Consider the following 17,179-nt stretch of genomic DNA (forward strand, 5'->3'; position numbering starts at 1 on the left):
AGCAGGCCAGCTATTATATATAGAATAAGTAAACAATAAGATCCTACTGTATAGCGGAGGGCCATCCCTCAGTGGGTAAAGAATCTGCCTGGGATGGAGGAGCCACAAAAGATGCAGGTTTATCCCTGGGTTGGGATGATTGCCTGGAGAAGGACGTGGCAACTCAGTCCAGTACTCTTGCCTGGAGAATCCCAGGGATGGAGGAGCCTGGTGAGCTACAGTCCATGGGGTCGCACAGAGGCAGACGCGACTGAAGAGACTGAGCATGCATGCATGCACGAATAGCACAAGGAACTCTACACAATATGTCGTGATAAACCAGAATGGAAAAGAGTATGAAAAGGAATGTGTGTGTGTGCATGTATGTGTATATATATATATACTGAATCATGTATATATATACCGAAACATATGTGTGTATATATATATATATATATATATATATACACTGAATCATATACATATATATATCGAATCATATATATATATATATACTGCTAAGTCGCTTCAGTTGTGTCCGACTCTGTGTGACCCCAGAGACGGCAGCCCACCAGGCTCCCCCGTCCCTGGGATTCTCCAGGCAAGAACACTGGAGTGGCTTGCCATTTCCTTCTCCAATGCATGAAAGTGAAAAGTGAAAGTGAAGTCGCTCAGGTTGTCTACTTGAAAGTTAAACAGTCGTGTCCGACTCCTAGCGACCCCATGGACTGCAGCCTACCAGGCTCCTCCGTCCATGGGATTTTCCAGGCAAGAGTACTGGAGTGGGTTGCCATTGCCTTCTCCATATATATATATACTGAATCATATATATATGTATAACTGAATCACTTTAGTGTACAGCAGAAACTAACTCAACATTGTAAATCAACTATTTGTGTTGTTCAGTAGCTCAGTCGTGTCCAACTCTTTGCAACCCCATGGACTGCGGCACGCCAGGCTCCTGTCCTTCACCATCTCCCGGACCTTACTCAACTCATGTACATTGAATCAGTGATGCCATCCAACCATCTCGTCCTCTGTCGTTTCCTTCTCCTCCTGCCCTCAATCTCTCCCATCATCAGAGTCTTTTCTAATGAGTCGGCTCTTCGCATCAGGTGGCCAAAGTATTGGAGCTACAGCTTCAGCATCAGTCTTTCAAATGAAAATTCAGGATTGATTTCCTTTAGGATTAAATCAACTATATTTCAATTAAAAAAACAGTGTGTGAACCACATTTGGATCCCAGATCAAAAAGCAAATAACCCAAACATAAGGGAGATGCAGGGGACAACTAGGCATGTTTGCACATGGGCATGTGCTGGATAATACTAATAAGTTAAGAGTGAACACTGGCTGTTCTCTGGTACTACGGGGGTTTAGGAGAATATTCTTATTCTTTGGAAATGTGCCAAAGTAGTTAGGGGTGAAGGACTGGGTTAAAGGGTCATGATGTCTGCAGCTCCTTTCCAGGGGTTGGGCTAACATATAAATAAACGAACCAAACTATTTAAATAGAGAGAAAGAGAGAAAGGAAAGGTGGCCTCATGGTGACAATTGGTGAGTTGAGGGAAGGGCAGATGGCAGTCTATCGTACTATTCTTTCAACTTCTTTTGCGGTTTATAGGGTTTATATTTCAGACTAGAAGTTGGGGAGGGGGCCTATGCAATGTGGCAGTGCCTGGTGGGCTGGGGCTTACCCCTCCCCACTCTCTCCTGGCTCTGCTGAGGCCCTGCCCACTTGGCTCCTGGGTTATTGGTAAGCTGGGAGGAGTGTGGGACCGAGTGTCCATCATGGGGGCCAGGTGCCTTGGGCACCATCTGGGCAGGAGGACTGTGAGGCCAGCTGCGAGCATAGCTCTGGGGCATGGCTGATACTGTGTGTGGGTGGGAGGGTTGAGCCGGTGGGCAGGAGACAGGGGGACCCCTCAGATGTCAGGGAGTGAGCCAGAGACCCTGAGGCTGTGGGCAGTCGGGGCGGAGTGCCCTACCCTGGCATGTCTACCAGGAGGGGACAGCTCCGGTCACCAGGTGGCCTTTGGTCCAATTCGGATGGCCCCTCTTGCCTCTTGAGGTGTCTCCCTTCACAGGGATCCCAGCTGTGTGACCCGTGGGAAAGGCGAGCCTTCCACCTGCCCACCTGTCACCCAGACGGCCTGTGTGTCTGTGTGCCCCTGCCCACCTGGGAGCCTCTGTGAGGGCGTGCATCCTGTTGCTGTGGTCCCGACCGCAGGCTCTGGTGTCGGCGGGGGAGGAGGAAGTACGACAGTGACGCCCAGCCGCCCGGCGCAGCTCGCTCTGCGACCAACCTCCACTGAGGCCGAGACCTTGGGGTGCTGGGAGATGATGAGGAAGGTGAAGGCCCCCTGGGGTCTCGGCCGCTGGGTGGTGGGTGCCGGGGACCTGTCTGTGTGTGTGTGAGAGAGAGGGTGGATGGGGGTGCTGGGGATGCTCTGGATGGGGGTGGTCCTTCATCTCTGCTGGTTGCTAGAAGAGCTTTTCCTGTCCGGGGTTTCCCTCCTGGGCCTCCGGGCTCCGCTCTTCTCCCCAACCTTGGCTTCTAGAAAGTGCTTATTCTTACTTTGTGCCACATGCTCAGATGTGGGCATGTGTTCCCACACAGGGCTGGCCACGCTCTGGGGAGAAAGAGGGGTCCCAGAGGGCTCCTGGGGTCAGCCTAGGGGTGAGGGCCTGTGGGCGTGCTCCCCTGCCCTTGCTGGCCCAGCTGGGGTGGCGTGGAGAGGGCCAGGTCTGCTGGGTGCCCCCCCCACCTCCAGTTTGGGTGCCCTTCTTCCAGTCTGGAGCTTGGGAGAAGCCCTTTGCCTGCTCCTGAGTGTGAGGCCCTAGGTGTCTTGATTTGCCTGCCGTCTGTCCCACGAAGGTAGAGACTGCAGCTGGGAGGAGGAGTGTGTGGGGCCTGTAAAGTGCTATGCTGGGTCAGCAGTGAGTGATAACTTGCTCCTGTTTTGAAGGACACTGGCCCTGGGCACCCTTTCTGGGTTTGGTGGCTGGGTGCGCGGCCCAGCTGTGTGGAGGCTGTCACCATGGGTGGCCTGTCCCCTGGCTCACTGGCTGGCCAGGAGCAGAGGAGCGGGCCTGGGAAGACCCCTCAACCGAGGCCTCTGGGCTGTGAGAGGCTGGGGAGGGGCAGGCAGGAAGCTGTCCCTGAGCCCTGGTACTCAGAGGTGCTCAGCCGTGTCCTGCGGGCCTCCTGCCCCGCCTGAGTCACAGCCCAGGCTCTGACAGGCCGACCCGCAGATGCTGTCAGGAGGAGGCTCATTCTGCCACCAGCTCCCCTCACTCGGCCCTGCTGGGGATTGGTCCTACCGAGGTTTTCAGCCCCTCTCGTCCGTGGCTGCACTGAGGATGTGATGAGAGGAGCAGGGCCACCGATAAAGCTTCCCGGACTGCGCTGAGCTTGGGCTGAGCAACTCCCACCTTGGTGTGGTGGGGCTGTGACCTGTCCTCTGTCACATTGTCACATTGTCCCTTTGTTTATTACAAGGGAGACATGCGAGATTAGTGTGACATAGGGGTGTCTGCTGCCCCCGCCCCCGCCCCCACCACAGATCTCTGTAGCCTCAGGCAGGGATTGGGAAGCCTGACTGCCTCCAGGCCCGCTCCTCACCTGACTCCTGCCCGTTCTCCAATACCTGGCTCAGCCATCAGGCATCCCCTGAACCCCGGCGGCCCGCCCGCTGCTCGCAGTGGCTGGCTGAGCTCCACGCAGGGTGGCCCCACGCACTGAGTGTGACCTCTGTGTCCCCCAGGCCTGTGGCCAGGGCTCCCCTCTTGGCATGGAGAGGGCTCTGATCATGTGTGTGTGTCCCAGGCGAGGGCACTGGTGGCGGCTGGACAGAGCTGCCTTGCGGTCTCTGAGTGTGGGGACAGATTGGGCAGGGCTCAGCAGCTGTTGGGTGGCAGGGCAGGATACGGTGGGGTCCAGGTGCCCCAGGGGCCAGTGGGAAGGGCCTCTTTCCCAGTGTCTGGGGTGCAGCAGGAGCCGTGCTCCGGAGGGTGGGAAACAGGTAGCCGTCAGGGCTGTGGAGTTTCACTGCGCCAAGTTTAGTCCCGGTCTCTGTCCTGGGGTGGGTGGTGCCCAGCTTGTTCCCCCCTGTAGCCACATTGGGGGCTTCCCCCAAGGACAGGGCCCCAGGGTGTGTGCCCTCGTCCTCCTTTCTGGGGAGCGAGGCAGGTACAGTGAGGAGGAGACAAGGCCTGAGCCTCCACGTGCTGTGGCACAGGTGGGCACTGAGCTATCAGAGGCGAGGTGAGCAGCTGGCTGGAGCTCACGCAGAGCCGTGCTGGTCATCCCCCTCTGCAGCATCCTTCAGGGCCCAGTGGGACCCACTGGAGCCAACTACTTCCCCAGATTCTGAGACCAGACCTCAGATTCGTGTGAATGCCAGTTCTAACCCCTGATCCTAATGGCTACCTTCATGGTGAGCTCTCTGCCTGTCAGGTCAAGTATTCTCCATATGCTGCTGCTGCTAAGTCACGTCAGTCGTGTCCGACTCTGTGCCACTCCATAGACAGCCGCCCACCAGGCTCCCTGCCCCGGGATTCTCCAGGCAAGCATACTGGAGTGGGTTGCCATTTCCCTCTCCAGTACATGAAAGTGAAAAGTGAAAGTGAGGTTGCTCAGTCATGTCCAACTCTTCGAGACCCCATGGACTGCAGCCCACCAGGCTCCTCCGACCATGGGATTCCCCAGGCAAGAGTACTGGAGTGGGTTGCCATTGCCTTCTCGGTTCTCCATATAAACCCTCTCATTTTACATAACAGGAAACTGAGAGACGGGCTGTTTTGTTCTAGGTTGTGACTCTGACCTCAAAGTTCACAGCTCAGATGAGAACGTGTTGTGTGTTGACCCTGTGCTCAGCCCTGTTAGTGAGCTGGGGACGCAGGAAAGCTGGACACTGTCCTCGACCTCAGGCTGTGCAGGCTTGGTGGGGCCAGAGGCAGACCCCCAGGCAATGAGGAGAGCTGGTCCCAGGCCCTAAGTGGTAGAGTCGGGGGAGGACGGAGAGGGCAGCTTCAGAGGACATGTCGCCTGAGCAAGGTTTTGAAGGATAAACAGGAGTTGGCTGTGTGCACCTGCCTGCCTGTGTATTCGAGTACAGAGTGTGCATACTTGCCTTCTGTCTGGCATCTTGGGATGCCATCCGTATGGACTAGGAGGGTGGGTTCATGTCAGGCCCAGCCCTCAGCTGTGTAAAGACAGCTCTGAAAGCCCTGTACTTGAGTACCTGTTATGGGCTACATGTGGAGACATGTTTCACGTGAGCCTTAAGGTGGACGCTAATGTTCTGTTTCTTGACAAGGTGCTTGAGATTCAGAGAGACAGTAAGAGTCCCTTTTCTCAGGGTTCTTCTCACTGCCTGGCATGTCACCATGGCTGGCCTCTTTCTCAAGGCCTGAAGGTCTCACTGGTAGCTACTGCTGGCTGGTGAGCCACGCGGCCGTGTTTGATGCCTGGAGCCAGGTGTGGATATCTGGGCCTCCTCGGGACCCCGATGGCGGGGAGGGGACTGGCAGCTCCGCTGATCGTGAGCATCTCCGCAGGGAGAAGGAGAGGCAGTGGGCAGATAGCATCACTCCCAGTCCCCCTGCCTGAAGGCCGGCCGGGCTCTGCTCCCTAGGAGCCTCTGGTTTGCTCCTGTGGGCCGTGCTGGCTTTTGGAAGTTCTTTCCCGCCTGGTGGTCCATTTCTCTGCTTGGCGTGGACGGGGGTGAGTCACCTGCCCGTGCCCAGTGTCAGGTGGGCCAGGCACCCCCGAAGCTCCACCCTGTTCCCATGGGGCCAGCCAGATGTGGCTGCCAAGGGAAGGGGGAGCCCAGATTGAGGGAAGTGCCCGTTTTCTTGCTTATGGTGGTTTGGTTTTGCTTTTCTCCTCAGTTCACTGCCACACTTGGCATCCGGTTGCCCTTGCCTGATGGACAGTGTCCTGACAGGGTTACTGGGGGCCGTTCCCCAATGTGCACTGCTCCCCACCGCCTTCCCTCTCCCTCCTGTGCGACCTCGAGTCACCTTGAGCGTCTTAAAATTCCCTAACAATGGACCTCATCTTTCTGGTCCTCCTGCTGCCAGCGCTCCTCTCAGTCTGAGCTGCCACTTCTCCCAGGAAGTTTTCCTTGATTACCCAGGCTGGATAGGATCTCCATCCTGGGCTCCCACAGTCTCATGTACTTCCCTCTGTCTTGGCACTGGACCCTTGTCTGATCGATCTGCTTCCCCAGTAGAGATGCCAAGGGCACAGAGCAAGTGCCTGGCAAGAGATGGCCAAATTCATTACACGATGAGAGAGAGAGTCAGAGAGCTGACTGGCCTCGCTGTGGCTCCTGGGCAGGTGGGGGAGGGGGAGCAGGGCAGCGCAGGCCACCCTAGGGTCAGTTGGGGTTCGGGAGGGTCTAGGCTCTGTTCTGAGACCGGGCATCCCTCGGTCCAGGACCCTGACCTGGTGTTTCAACCCCATCTGAGCTCATCCCTGCTGGGAGCTCACCTGTTTTTCTCCTCCACCTGCCACCCCTAACCAGAGCCATGTGCTTCCTTCTTATTCTTGTTGGGTTTTGGTCACTCTCTGCTGACCATCATCTCCATGTTGTTCCTTCTGCTTCCTGTGGAGGTGCCTGCCCAGGCCTGTGGAGGGGAGCCTCTGCCTCCCTCTCTCCCTGCACACCTCACCCTCTCTCTGCCTAATCTGTACCCCATCTCTTATTTTTCTCTGCTCTTCCCCTATTGCCCTCACCCATCCTTGCTTCTTGAACTCCCTCTCTTTCTAACCATAGAGAACTCTGGAGTTGGAGGCAGCGGGAGCTGGGAGATGGGAGTCTGGGAGAACCTGGTGGGCCAGCCCTTCTGCTCAGGGCTTTCAGGCTCCTGGTCCACTTTCTTCTTTTTCTAGAGCTTTCTCCCTCTCCAGACTTTGGGTCTCTCTCTGCCTTCACCCATCCATCTCCCCACCTGTGCCTGCCACTTCTTCTCTTTGACACCGCCAAGAAGGGACAGCCGTGACTCATCGAGGGGAGAGTCAGCCTCTGAGATGTCAGGAATAGGGTGTGTGTCTGTGAGCCCGTGTGTACGTGCTTTTGGGTGCCTCTGTGTGCATGAATGTGTGTGTGCTGGTGTCAGTTACAGGAGTGGGAGGGCGTCTAGATATGGGCTAGAATGGGTCTCAACTGGAAATCTAGGCAGATTGGAAGCTGACTCCTAGTGACAGCAAGAGCCTGACCCTCCGCCAGCCCTCCCTTCCCTCCTGGTCCTGGAGTGATTACCTCCCTGCCCCTCCCTCTAGGATTTGTGAGCAGTGGGCCCAAGAAATGGAGTCCTGTGGGGAGGTGGGGCCACCCCCGCCGGCCCCCTGGTGTTTGGCTCACTTTACAGTTGCCAGGTTGGGGTGTAGCAGCCAGGGCTGCGGTGTGATATCAGCTGGGAGGGGCACCCAACCCCTCGTACTCCTGGTTTCTGTCACTACAGCAAGCCTGTCCTAAGCTCCTCCTCTTGACAGATGGGTGAGCCCTGAGAAGAGGAGGGAGAGATCTCAGTCCCTCAGGCCCTTGGGGGTCACAGCAACCACAAGACCTCTGGTGGTCCTGGTGGCCTGGGCTGGGTGATCCTGGCCATGGCCCTCCCAGAACCCTGCTGGGGTGGAGAGGAGTCTGTGGTATTGATGATCTGGTGCTCTTGGTTTGGCTACTTTCCTTCTCAGTGTAACATTCTTCCCTTCTCCCTCTGCCTTGGAAGGTCCTCCAGAAACTGGGGAAGGCGGATGAGACGAAGGATGAGCAGTTTGAACAGTGTGTCCAGAATTTCAACAAGCAGCTGGTGAGTATGGGTGGCCCTTGGCCTTCGGGAGCTTGTGAAAAATGGAACTGTGCCTGCCAGGTGGAAAATGTCAAGAGCTGAATTTGTGGAGTAGAAGAGCTTGAGAAGGGATTAGTGTGGGCTGGCATGTCATGGAAGACTTCTTGGAGGAGGGGGCACTGGCACTGGCTATGGACTAGGGGAAGAGGGGGAGTGTGGGGGTTTACCTTAGGTAAGATGTAAGGTGGGGCGGGGTGGGAGTGGGAGTGAGTGTTAGATCACGGCCAGATTCTGTGCAACCTTCAGTGTCGAGGCAGGTGGGCTCTCTAGAAGTGTCCTGTGAGGAGAGTGGTATCTGCAAGGTTTAATACGGGAGCGGAGCAGACTGGGTTTGATTGGGTACCCGCTGAGTGTCGACTGTGCCTGGCTGAGTGGTGGGCTCCAGGCCGGGCCATTTGTAGATGGCTTGTGGATCCCTCCGACACCCCTGTAAGGCAACTGGTATCAGTGCTCCCCTTTCGTAGATGAAGCAGTTGAGGCTTAGAGAAGTTGGGTAATCTGCCCAAGGCCATCCAGCTTTGGGAGTGGATTCAGACCCATACTTCTCTGGTTCTAAAAACTGCAAATGAATTAAAGGACATCCTTAGCATTTTCTTTTATAGACCAAGGGCTGGTGACAGAAGGGCCTTAATTATGTGGACAGCCTGGGGGGCAGTGGTTTTATCCAAGGGAGGATGTCCTGACCCCAAAGGGCCCTAAATACCTTGACTGGGTTGTGCTCGAGACATTCCCCCCTCAGATCTGCTAAGTCTAGAATAAGCCACTTTGGTGACTGTATCTGAAGATAGTAGAAGTTGGGAGTGAAATGACTCTGGTGATTCTCTCCTCCCTGGGAAAGGCCGAGGAAGCAGGGACAGAGAGCTGGGCCATGGCTCTGTGGCTTCTGCAGACCAGTCCCAGTGAGTGACAGACAGGAATGGAGGCCAGAAGAGGCCACAGGAGTGGGCATGGGTGTTGGCAATGAGGTCAAGATCTAAGCTTTGCTAGGAAAGGGGCTGGTGGGCCTAGACTGGGGGCTGGGAGGGACCAGGCCTCTTCCTACTCCTGGTCCACATCTGAGGCCTCAGAAAGCACAGAAGATACCCACCAATGCTTCTGTGGCTGGAAGGGAACCTCTGGGAGAAGGGGCCTCCTTTGAAAAACTCTGACAGCTCACTGGCCCGTGGCTGGGAGCAGTTGGGAGAGGGCCAGGGAGCATGATGGGAGAAGGCCGGGGAGCACGCTGGGAGAAGGCTGGGGAGCATGCTGGGAGAGGGCCAGGGAGCATGCTGGGAGAAGGCCGGGGAGCATGCTGGGAGAGGGACGGGGAGCATGCTGGGAGAAGGCCAGGGAGCATGCTGGGAGAGGACCGGGGAACATACTGGGAGAGGGCTGGGGAGCATGCTGGGAGAGGGCCAGGGAGCATGATGGTAGAAGGCTGGGGAGCATGATGGTAGGAAGGCTGGGAGCATGCTGGGGGAGGGCCAGGGAGCATGCTGGGAGAGGATCAGAGGGCATGCTGGGATAGGGCAAGTGTGCGTGCTGGGAGAGGGCCCAGGGCCCAGGGCCAAGTCGCCCTCACCTGCCAGAGAAGCTCAACTGAGGGGTTCCTCAGAGCAGGGTTGGGAGCCCCCATGGCTGCTTGTCCCCCGAGGTGTTTCAAAGCCCATAGCAGAGACGGCTTGTTTGGCTCTGGGTGACCGCTCGCCCCTTGGGCCTCGGTTTTCTCACCTTCAAAGTGGAGGCTTGAAGAAGAACACTGCAGTCCCCTCTGGCTCCCTGGCTTTTGGCAGGCAGTCACTGATCCTTGCCCAGAGCGGCTGGGGAGTGAGGCTAGGGCTAAAGATAGCCAGTGCTTTTGGCTCCCTGGCTGTGGATATGGGTGGTCATTTGAGCTGGTGCTCTGTCTGCCCGCAGATTGGGTGGTGTGGTCAGCTTCTCAGGGGCCGAGGGTAGAAGCAGGAGTGGGCAAATATGAGGTCTCGTTTGAGGTTCAGGGTAACCCTCCCTTAGGAGTTAGGGCAACTGGACAGTTCTGGATTTGATTGGTGTGTGGGGGTGACTGGGGCCTGGGGGTGGGGTCACTAAGTGAGGATCACTCTTCTCAGGAAAGTGAATTCAGAAAGCTGCGGGGTGTGAGGAGCCCTGGGAAAGGCGAAGTGAAGCTTGAGCATGGGGAGCCCTGCTCTTCCTCTGGGAACGCCAAGCCTAGTGCGCCAGCGCCAGTTGGGGCCAGGGATGGCGGGGAGTTTGGGCTTCAAGGACACGAGTCCCCCACCCCTTCCTCTGGGGGTGGGCCCTAGGAGAGGGGCTGGGTCGCCTTGCTGTCGCCTGCTTTCACAGGGACCCAGTTTACATAGCCCCTCTGGGCCCACTCAGCTTCAGGTCTGGCATCCCTGGCCCTGTCCTCTCTGTGAAGCCCTGGAGGGCTCACTCACACTCTCACCCACCCAAGTGTTTTAAATCCAGCTCAGATCCTTGGAGCCATTCTTGGGTCCTCCAGATGGCCCAGCCTCTTCCTCCTAGGGGACCGCCTGGACCTGGCTCCCCAGGGCTCAGAGTTGCTATTTGTCAATGAGATAGGGCAGGTCTGGTTCCTTCTTATTCTTCAGGGCCCACCCAGGGCTCTCCTCCAAGTGGGCATCCCTGGCTATCACGTGGAGATCCTCTGGCACTGACCACAGAGGTTCACGAGTCCAGCTGGAGCCAGAGGGGTTGGTGGAGGGAGCACTTCCCTGGGAAGATGGGGGCTGACGTCAGGGAGTTGGGGGATAGCCTTTGGAGGGAGGTGTGGGGGGTGTGGAGTGCCTGCTGGCCGGCTTGTGGGCACACCTGGTGTTAGTCCTGGGCTGCCAGGAGAGCAGGCTGAGGGCAGTGGCTCCAGAACTTTCTCCTTCCCCCAGCTGCTCTGAAAGGCATATGGTTAGAGCCCAGGGACCTCCGGAGAGATGTTTCTCAGAGCCAGGGTGGAGGGTAGCCTGCTGCCAGGGCCGCCTGAGGAAGCAGCTGGCTGGGAGCCCCAGGAGGGGGACGTCGACACTGGGGACCAGCTGCAGTTGGCACAGGGGAGGCAGGGCCCCGGGCGGCCCTTGCACATCTGTGCCCAGTGTGCCTGCTCACAGCGTGGCCTTGTTTGGGAAGCACAAGGGGCCCTGGTACAGCCTGAAGCCTGGGCAAACACAGCAGCCCGCCCTGTGGGTGACCCCTTTCCCTGGGTGCCTTGTAGACAGATGTTGGGGGACAGTGGGGAGGGGAGCAAGCTGATGAGGCTTGGTGGGAAGAGAAGCTGGGTCTGGAAGATTCTGACATCGGATGAATACAAGAGCATCGCATCATAGGTACACTTAAATCCTCGTCTCTACCACCACGGCACTTAATTGTTAAGACTGGGGAGGCTACATGGGGAGTGGGGTAGACCCTTCCTCTTGCCCCCATCTCGGGACCACGCATGGCCCCGATGGGCTTCCAGGGAGGTGTGAGTGCTTGTGGGCTGGCCTTGGTTTCCTACTCTAATCAGCACACCTTGAACTTGGATGTTTGGGAGATTCCTACGTGGCCAGGGTTGTATACTCCATGGGGACTGAAGGAGTCTGGGAGAGGGTCTCCGTTTTTAACGTGATGCCCTGGAACCCTCTCTTTGTGGTGTCTGCTGTCCCATTGCTGCATTTGTCGTAACGAATAGGCAGTTGCCTGTGTTCCTGGCCCTGTCAAGACCAATTCAGCAAACTGGGGCCCACGTGCCCGGGACTTGGAGGTTCTCACCAGCTCTCCCTGTGCCAGTGTGATCCTGGGCAAGTCTCGGAACCTCTCAGCTTCCTTCTCCTCAGGTGGCGCAGTGGCGTCGAGAGGCTATGTGTGGGACGTTCTGGCCCCAGTGAGGAACTGTGCCCCAACTCTGAGGACTTCAGGGCAGGAGGAGAGGGCTCTGGCCAGGAGGAGGGGCCCGGTTTGCAGGGGGACAGGAACGATTTGAGGGTGCTGGGGTGGGCCCATGCCCGGGGCCCGCGTCCTGGCCTGCTCTTGGCAGGGGTGTTGTTTGACTGGCAGGGGTGGAGACCACTTCTGTCTCAGGCAGGAGCTCCAGGCTGGCAGGTGGAGCCCTGTAGGGGCGCAGGTCTTCCGGGACTACGGCTTGCTGCCGTGGTCTGTTTAGGTCTCCCTCAGAGAGCGAGACTTCCACACAAGGTGTCCCTGAGGCATGGGCTGGCGGGGGCCCAGGAGGCCAGCCCCAGGCTCAGCCACTCACGGCCCTCCAGAAGCCGGGCTCCCTTGTGTCCCCCTCTGCACCCATCGTGGTGCCCAGGGTAGAGCCCGCCTCCTGAGGCTGCTCTTCACGGCCGCAGTGAAGCCACTCCCGGCGCCTGCGATGTGCCGGGCGCCCTGCAGGTGCTCCATGCCCGTGTGCTTGTGGTCTCCCAGGCCAGAGTCATTTGACCCGGTTGACAGATGAGGAGACTGAGGCTCCAAGAGGTTCAGTAACTTTCTTAGGGTTACGTGTCTAGTATGTAGAAGGAAATGGCCATCCACTCCAGTATTCTTGCCTGGAGAATTCCATTGACAGAGGAGCCTGGCGGGCTACAGTCCATGGGGTCGCACAGAGTTGGACACGACTGAAGTGCCTGAACACATGTGTCTAGTAGAGACAGAGCTGGGTCTCCACAGCCCCACAGCCTGTGTGTGGAATCTCCTGCATTCCACACGGCTTCTGGAAACTTCAGCATCTCCCTGGCGGGAGTCTCAGACTTTCCTTGCTGGCCTCAGCCAGCTCACCCGTCCTCACACCTGGAGCTCAGCTTTCCTGCTCCTGCCTCCTGCTGACGCCAGAGGGAGTTGAGGCTGCACCCATGGTTTTACCGTTCTGCTGGCCCTACTGCTCCAGGAAGCCCCTGGGGCTGCCCTCCCAGCTCCGAGGGTTTCATTCCCTGGGCCACTCCCCCCTTTCCCCTTTCCCCTGCATCTTCCCTCTCAACAGGGCCGGTGTCCTGAGAAGCCTGGACACGACCCCACCCTTCTCTGCACTCCTTTCAAAGGCCTCCCCCCTTCTGGGTCTCTCCTCTCCCCAGCAGGTCGTCCTCTGTCCATCAGAACCCTCCTGACCCTGTAAAGGCCTGCCCCCGGCCCCCCATCTCCGGTGGGATGCGCTGGGAGCCAGCTGGCCTCAGGCAGAACCCAAGCTTTCAGGACCAGGTGCTGGGTGGTCCCTGTACCCCCATCATCTTCCTGTGCTTGTCGGTCACCTGGCTCATGGTTGCCTGAGGGCAGGCTTGCCACCCACTGGTCCCATCTTACACACGGGCTGTGCTCCAGTGTCTCGTCCAGGGTGGAGGGTCCCTGTCTTGCTGCCTTCCTTCCAGGGCTGAGAACAGTGCCTGGGAGAGAAGGTGAATGTCCCTTCAGGCACAGGGCTCCCCAGGTGGGAGCCCAGTGTGTGTCTGTGGCCAGAGAGGCAGTAGCCGCCATACCCCAAAGCCAGGGTGTTTTCCTATCTAGTCTCCCGTAGACCCGATGCTTTGCAGTAGACAGCCCATCCGTGGCAGGTGTCCCCAGGATGCGGAAGGCAGGGGGCAGGTGTGGGCTGTGCTCCAGGCCCTCCCCTTCTCCTTGTCGTTCTCTTTGTAGACCGAGGGCACCCGCCTGCAGAAGGACCTCCGGACCTACCTGGCCTCGGTCAAAGGTAAGGGGCAGGCCCGGCCTGGACGGGTGGGCTTCCTGGGACACCGAGCGGGGCCTTCCCCAGGTGGAGCTGATGGGTGCAAAGCTGGGAGGGGAGCAGGGCTGCCAGGTATGTCCACACACCTCCTGGGCCTTCAGGGGTGGGGGAAGGGGTAGCCCCTGCGCCCCCTGCCCCCGCCATCAGCCCTGCCTGCAGTGTGGCCTGTCTTCCCACTAGCCATGCATGAGGCCTCCAAGAAGCTGAACGAGTGTCTGCAGGAGGTGTACGAGCCCGACTGGCCTGGCAGGGATGAAGCAAGCAAAATCGCTGAGGTGAGTGTGGGCCCAGCGGCCTTGGTCCTTGCCCTGAGGGGCCTCTGACCTCAGCTGGCCGCCCATCGCACCCTGCACCCTCTGGGAACAGCCCTTCCGGTTCCCACATGCCAGGTGCTCTTGGGCAAGGCCCTGCCCCTCTCTGGGGGTCATTTTCTCCTCTGAGACGTCACGCTGAGATGCGTTTCCTGTGGTGTCTGGAGGCATCTCTCCTCTCTGAGTCGCATCGCCTGGCTCCAGAAGCCTCCCTCCCCGACCCCACCAGCCCTGGGCGTATCTCATCCTCAAGGTCACCTTGTGAAAAGGCAGGACTTGTGACCCTGTTTTATAGATGAGGTTGCGCTTCCCTCATCGCTCAGTTGGTAAAGAATCTGCCTGCGATGCAGGAGACCCGGGTTCGATTCCTGGGTCGGGAAGACCCCCTGGAGAAGGGAATGGCTACCCACTCCAGTATTTTTGCCTGGAGGATCCCATGGACAGAGGAGCCTGGTGGGCTATAGTCCATGGGGTTGTAAGGGTCGCACACGACTTAGCGACTAAGCCACCACCACCACCACCAGTCTGAGGTTCTGAGGTGCCGCCCAGCTGTGGGGCGACGGGGCTGGCCCCTGGGTCCCCGGGAGGGGGAGCTGGCCCTGCTGCAGCCCAGCGCCCCAGTGTGCACGCCTGTGCTCTCGCCTTCTGCAGAACAATGACCTGCTCTGGATGGATTACCACCAGAAGCTGGTGGACCAGGCGCTGCTGACCATGGACACGTACCTGGGCCAGTTCCCTGACATCAAGGTGAGCGGTGCTCTGGCCCTCCATCCTGCTGCGGCCTGGCAGCCTGTGTCGGGGGGCGGGAGTGGGAGAGGGGTGCGGGGGCGTGCAGGCAGCCCAGGGCTGGAGGCAGGCCTCCCCTTCGCCTCCCAGTTCATCCTCTGGGGCTGCTCCCTCTGAGGCTGGCCTTCCAGTCCCCAGGCCTGGGCCTTTCTGAGCTGGAAACCCTGTACCTGTGGGTCTCTGGGCTGTGGAAAGAGACCTCGTGGAGCATGTGCATGTGGGGCCATGTAACTGTGGAGTGACTCTAGGGCTGACGACGTGTATTAAGGGGCTGGAAGGCCTGGCGTTGTATGCCCTGTATGAGACTCTGTGCTTGCAAGGGAAGGTGTGCATCATTGTGTGCGTCGCCTCTTATCTGGATGTATCTGTGTGACTGCGTGTGTTCAAAACACCAGCTGCCCTTGCCGGGCCCAGGTGAGTTAGGACTGAGGACTGGTCGGTGTGTCAGGATCTCCACGGAGGCAGCTGGGAGCCCAGGTGCCCCCAACACACAGGCACAGTTGTCTAGAGCTCAGGTAGTGACCGTGGTGCTGGGCCCGATCCTCTGGAGGGTTCACACTCCATGCTGGCCCCCGGCCACACAGTGCAAAGGCTCCTGAAGGAGTTTTACAGGGAGTGCAGGAGGGAGGCTGGTGGGGTGGCTCAGGAGGAGAGAAGCCTTCAAGGGGTGAGCTCTTTGCTGCCAGAAATGTTCACTCGAGTGTCTCGGGCATCTGTGAGACAGACTTGCTGAGCCTGGGGTCGGCGGCCCTAAGCCCTCCGGGTTCATCCAGTCCCCATTGCCTGGGTCAGCATCTCAGCATGGGCGTCAGGCCCTGTTCAGCCGCCTCCTCCTTCCATACTTCAGTCACGCATTGCCAAGCGTGGGCGGAAGCTGGTGGACTACGACAGTGCCCGGCACCATTACGAGTCCCTTCAAACCGCCAAAAAGAAGGATGAAGCCAAAATTGCTAAGGTAAGGCTGGCCGTGGTGGCTGCTGGGGGAGAGTCCTCGGGAGTCTCCACAGGGTGCCTTCCTCCTGGTCCACCACCCCCTCTGCAGGCTTGTCACTGCGCCCTGGCGGGCAGGGCTCCTTGGCCCCCTTTGCAGGGGGGTTCACCTCCGGTGACTAGTTCCGGGTCACAGGTCCAGGGCGAGTGAGTGGGAGGCCTCGTGGGCCTAATGGGTGGGGCCCCCGCCTGGCCCTTCCGCCTGTCCTGAGGCCACTTTCCAGGATGAGAGCAGGCCTGGCTTGGGTTTCACTGGCCCAGCCCCTCCTGGCCTGGTGTGCTCCGAGTGGAATTCCATCACCGGATCCAATGTGAACCTGTCTCAGCTGGAACAAGCCGGGTCGGGGTGGGGGTGGGGGGTGCACCCACATTTGCCCCGCAGTGAGTGCCCCCAGGGCAGGAGCTGCTTGCTGAGTCTGTCTGCCCTTGCTAACGATTCTCATATTCTGCTTTGCAGCTGGAGTTCACCCAATTCTCCGCCTTCCTCGGGGCTCCCCTTAATTCTCTCAGCCTCAGGGGCCTTTACCTGCTGTGGGGGCTGGCCCTCTGGAGGGTGGCAGGGCTCCGTCACTGCCCTGGAGACGTTTGGATGTGGTGTTTAATGTCTGTGTCGTTTCTCTCTCCCCGTCTCCCTCCTCTCTCTCTACTCTCCTTGGCCTTGACCTCCCCTCCCCACCCCTAGCCTGTCTCGCTGCTTGAGAAAGCCGCCCCCCAGTGGTGCCAAGGCAAACTGCAGGCTCATCTCGTAGCTCAAACTAACCTGCTCCGAAATCAGGTGACACTGGCTTCTAACCTTGCACGTGCTGGCGCCTTCTGGTCTGTCGTCCTGTCCTTGGTGCTGGGTGGTGCTGGGTGCCCGTCTGCCCAGCCCCACTGGGGGGTTGGGGAGGGCTCGACTCTTTCCCTGGTTGGGAGGCAGGGCTGTTTTCAAATGTCTCTGCTGGGAGACCTCCTGCTTTCAAAGGGAGGATGTGGATGGGGGCTGGGGCTCCGGTTAACCTGGGATGGCCATCTCTGTCCTAGCGCCTGGACCTCTGGTCGTCCCGGCTCCGACTCTGAAATCCTAGCCTCCAGGAGCCCAGGAAAGCCTCAGACTCTTTGTCCTCTGTGAGGGCTCTTGCAGGGACAGATGTGGTGTCTTTAGTGCATTGTCCTTCAAACCTCATAAGAACTGTGCGGTTAACCTGGGTTTGCTGAGGAGACAAACCCGTCCAGAGAGGCCAGATCTCCTGCCCAGTTCCCAGAGCCATTTAGTGACTGAGTTGGGGCTCACCCACCTCAAGGCCTGGGTCATTCTCCTAGCTCCCTAGACTGGGGGTCCCTGTGGGTGGTCCTGCCACAACTGGCCAGAGTCATGGTGACCCTTGGACCTGTAGGCCCCAGGGTGCCCCTGAGGGGACGCTGAGAAGGCTCTTCAGTCTGGCTGGGATACTGAGACCTGGGCCGAAAGGACTGGCTCTTTGGGAATTCCACGGAGGGCAAACAGTCTATATCACAGTGGTCCCAGCGGGCTTCCTGGAGGAGGCTCTTTGCACAAAGTGATACTACTATCCTGGCAATAGGA

The 17,179-nt window shown here is 58.6% G+C and overlaps 1 protein-coding gene across 24 annotated transcripts in view; it reads left to right on the forward strand.

The window, feature by feature from the left end:
* Positions 1 to 17,179, forward strand: part of BIN1 (bridging integrator 1) — a 57,064-nt gene that overhangs the window by 22,130 nt on the left and 17,755 nt on the right. For 12 of the 24 annotated variants that reach the window (XM_027555000.1, XM_027555008.1, XM_027555025.1 and 9 more), the window contains exons 2-7: positions 7,720 to 7,800; positions 13,438 to 13,492; positions 13,709 to 13,803; positions 14,491 to 14,586; positions 15,473 to 15,580; positions 16,298 to 16,390. In XM_027555000.1, coding sequence (XP_027410801.1) covers positions 7,720 to 7,800; positions 13,438 to 13,492; positions 13,709 to 13,803; positions 14,491 to 14,586; positions 15,473 to 15,580; positions 16,298 to 16,390 — 528 coding nt within the window. Of the gene's footprint in view, positions 1 to 2,304; positions 2,332 to 7,719; positions 7,801 to 13,437; positions 13,493 to 13,708; positions 13,804 to 14,490; positions 14,587 to 15,472; positions 15,581 to 16,297; positions 16,391 to 17,179 lie in introns of those variants that run through there. The other 12 variants (XM_027555163.1, XM_027555016.1, XM_027555032.1 and 9 more) reach the window with 2 other exon arrangements.

Source organism: Bos indicus x Bos taurus, chromosome 2 (genome assembly GCF_003369695.1).
Source record: "Bos indicus x Bos taurus breed Angus x Brahman F1 hybrid chromosome 2, Bos_hybrid_MaternalHap_v2.0, whole genome shotgun sequence".
NCBI classification, from domain to species: Eukaryota; Metazoa; Chordata; class Mammalia; order Artiodactyla; family Bovidae; genus Bos; species Bos indicus x Bos taurus.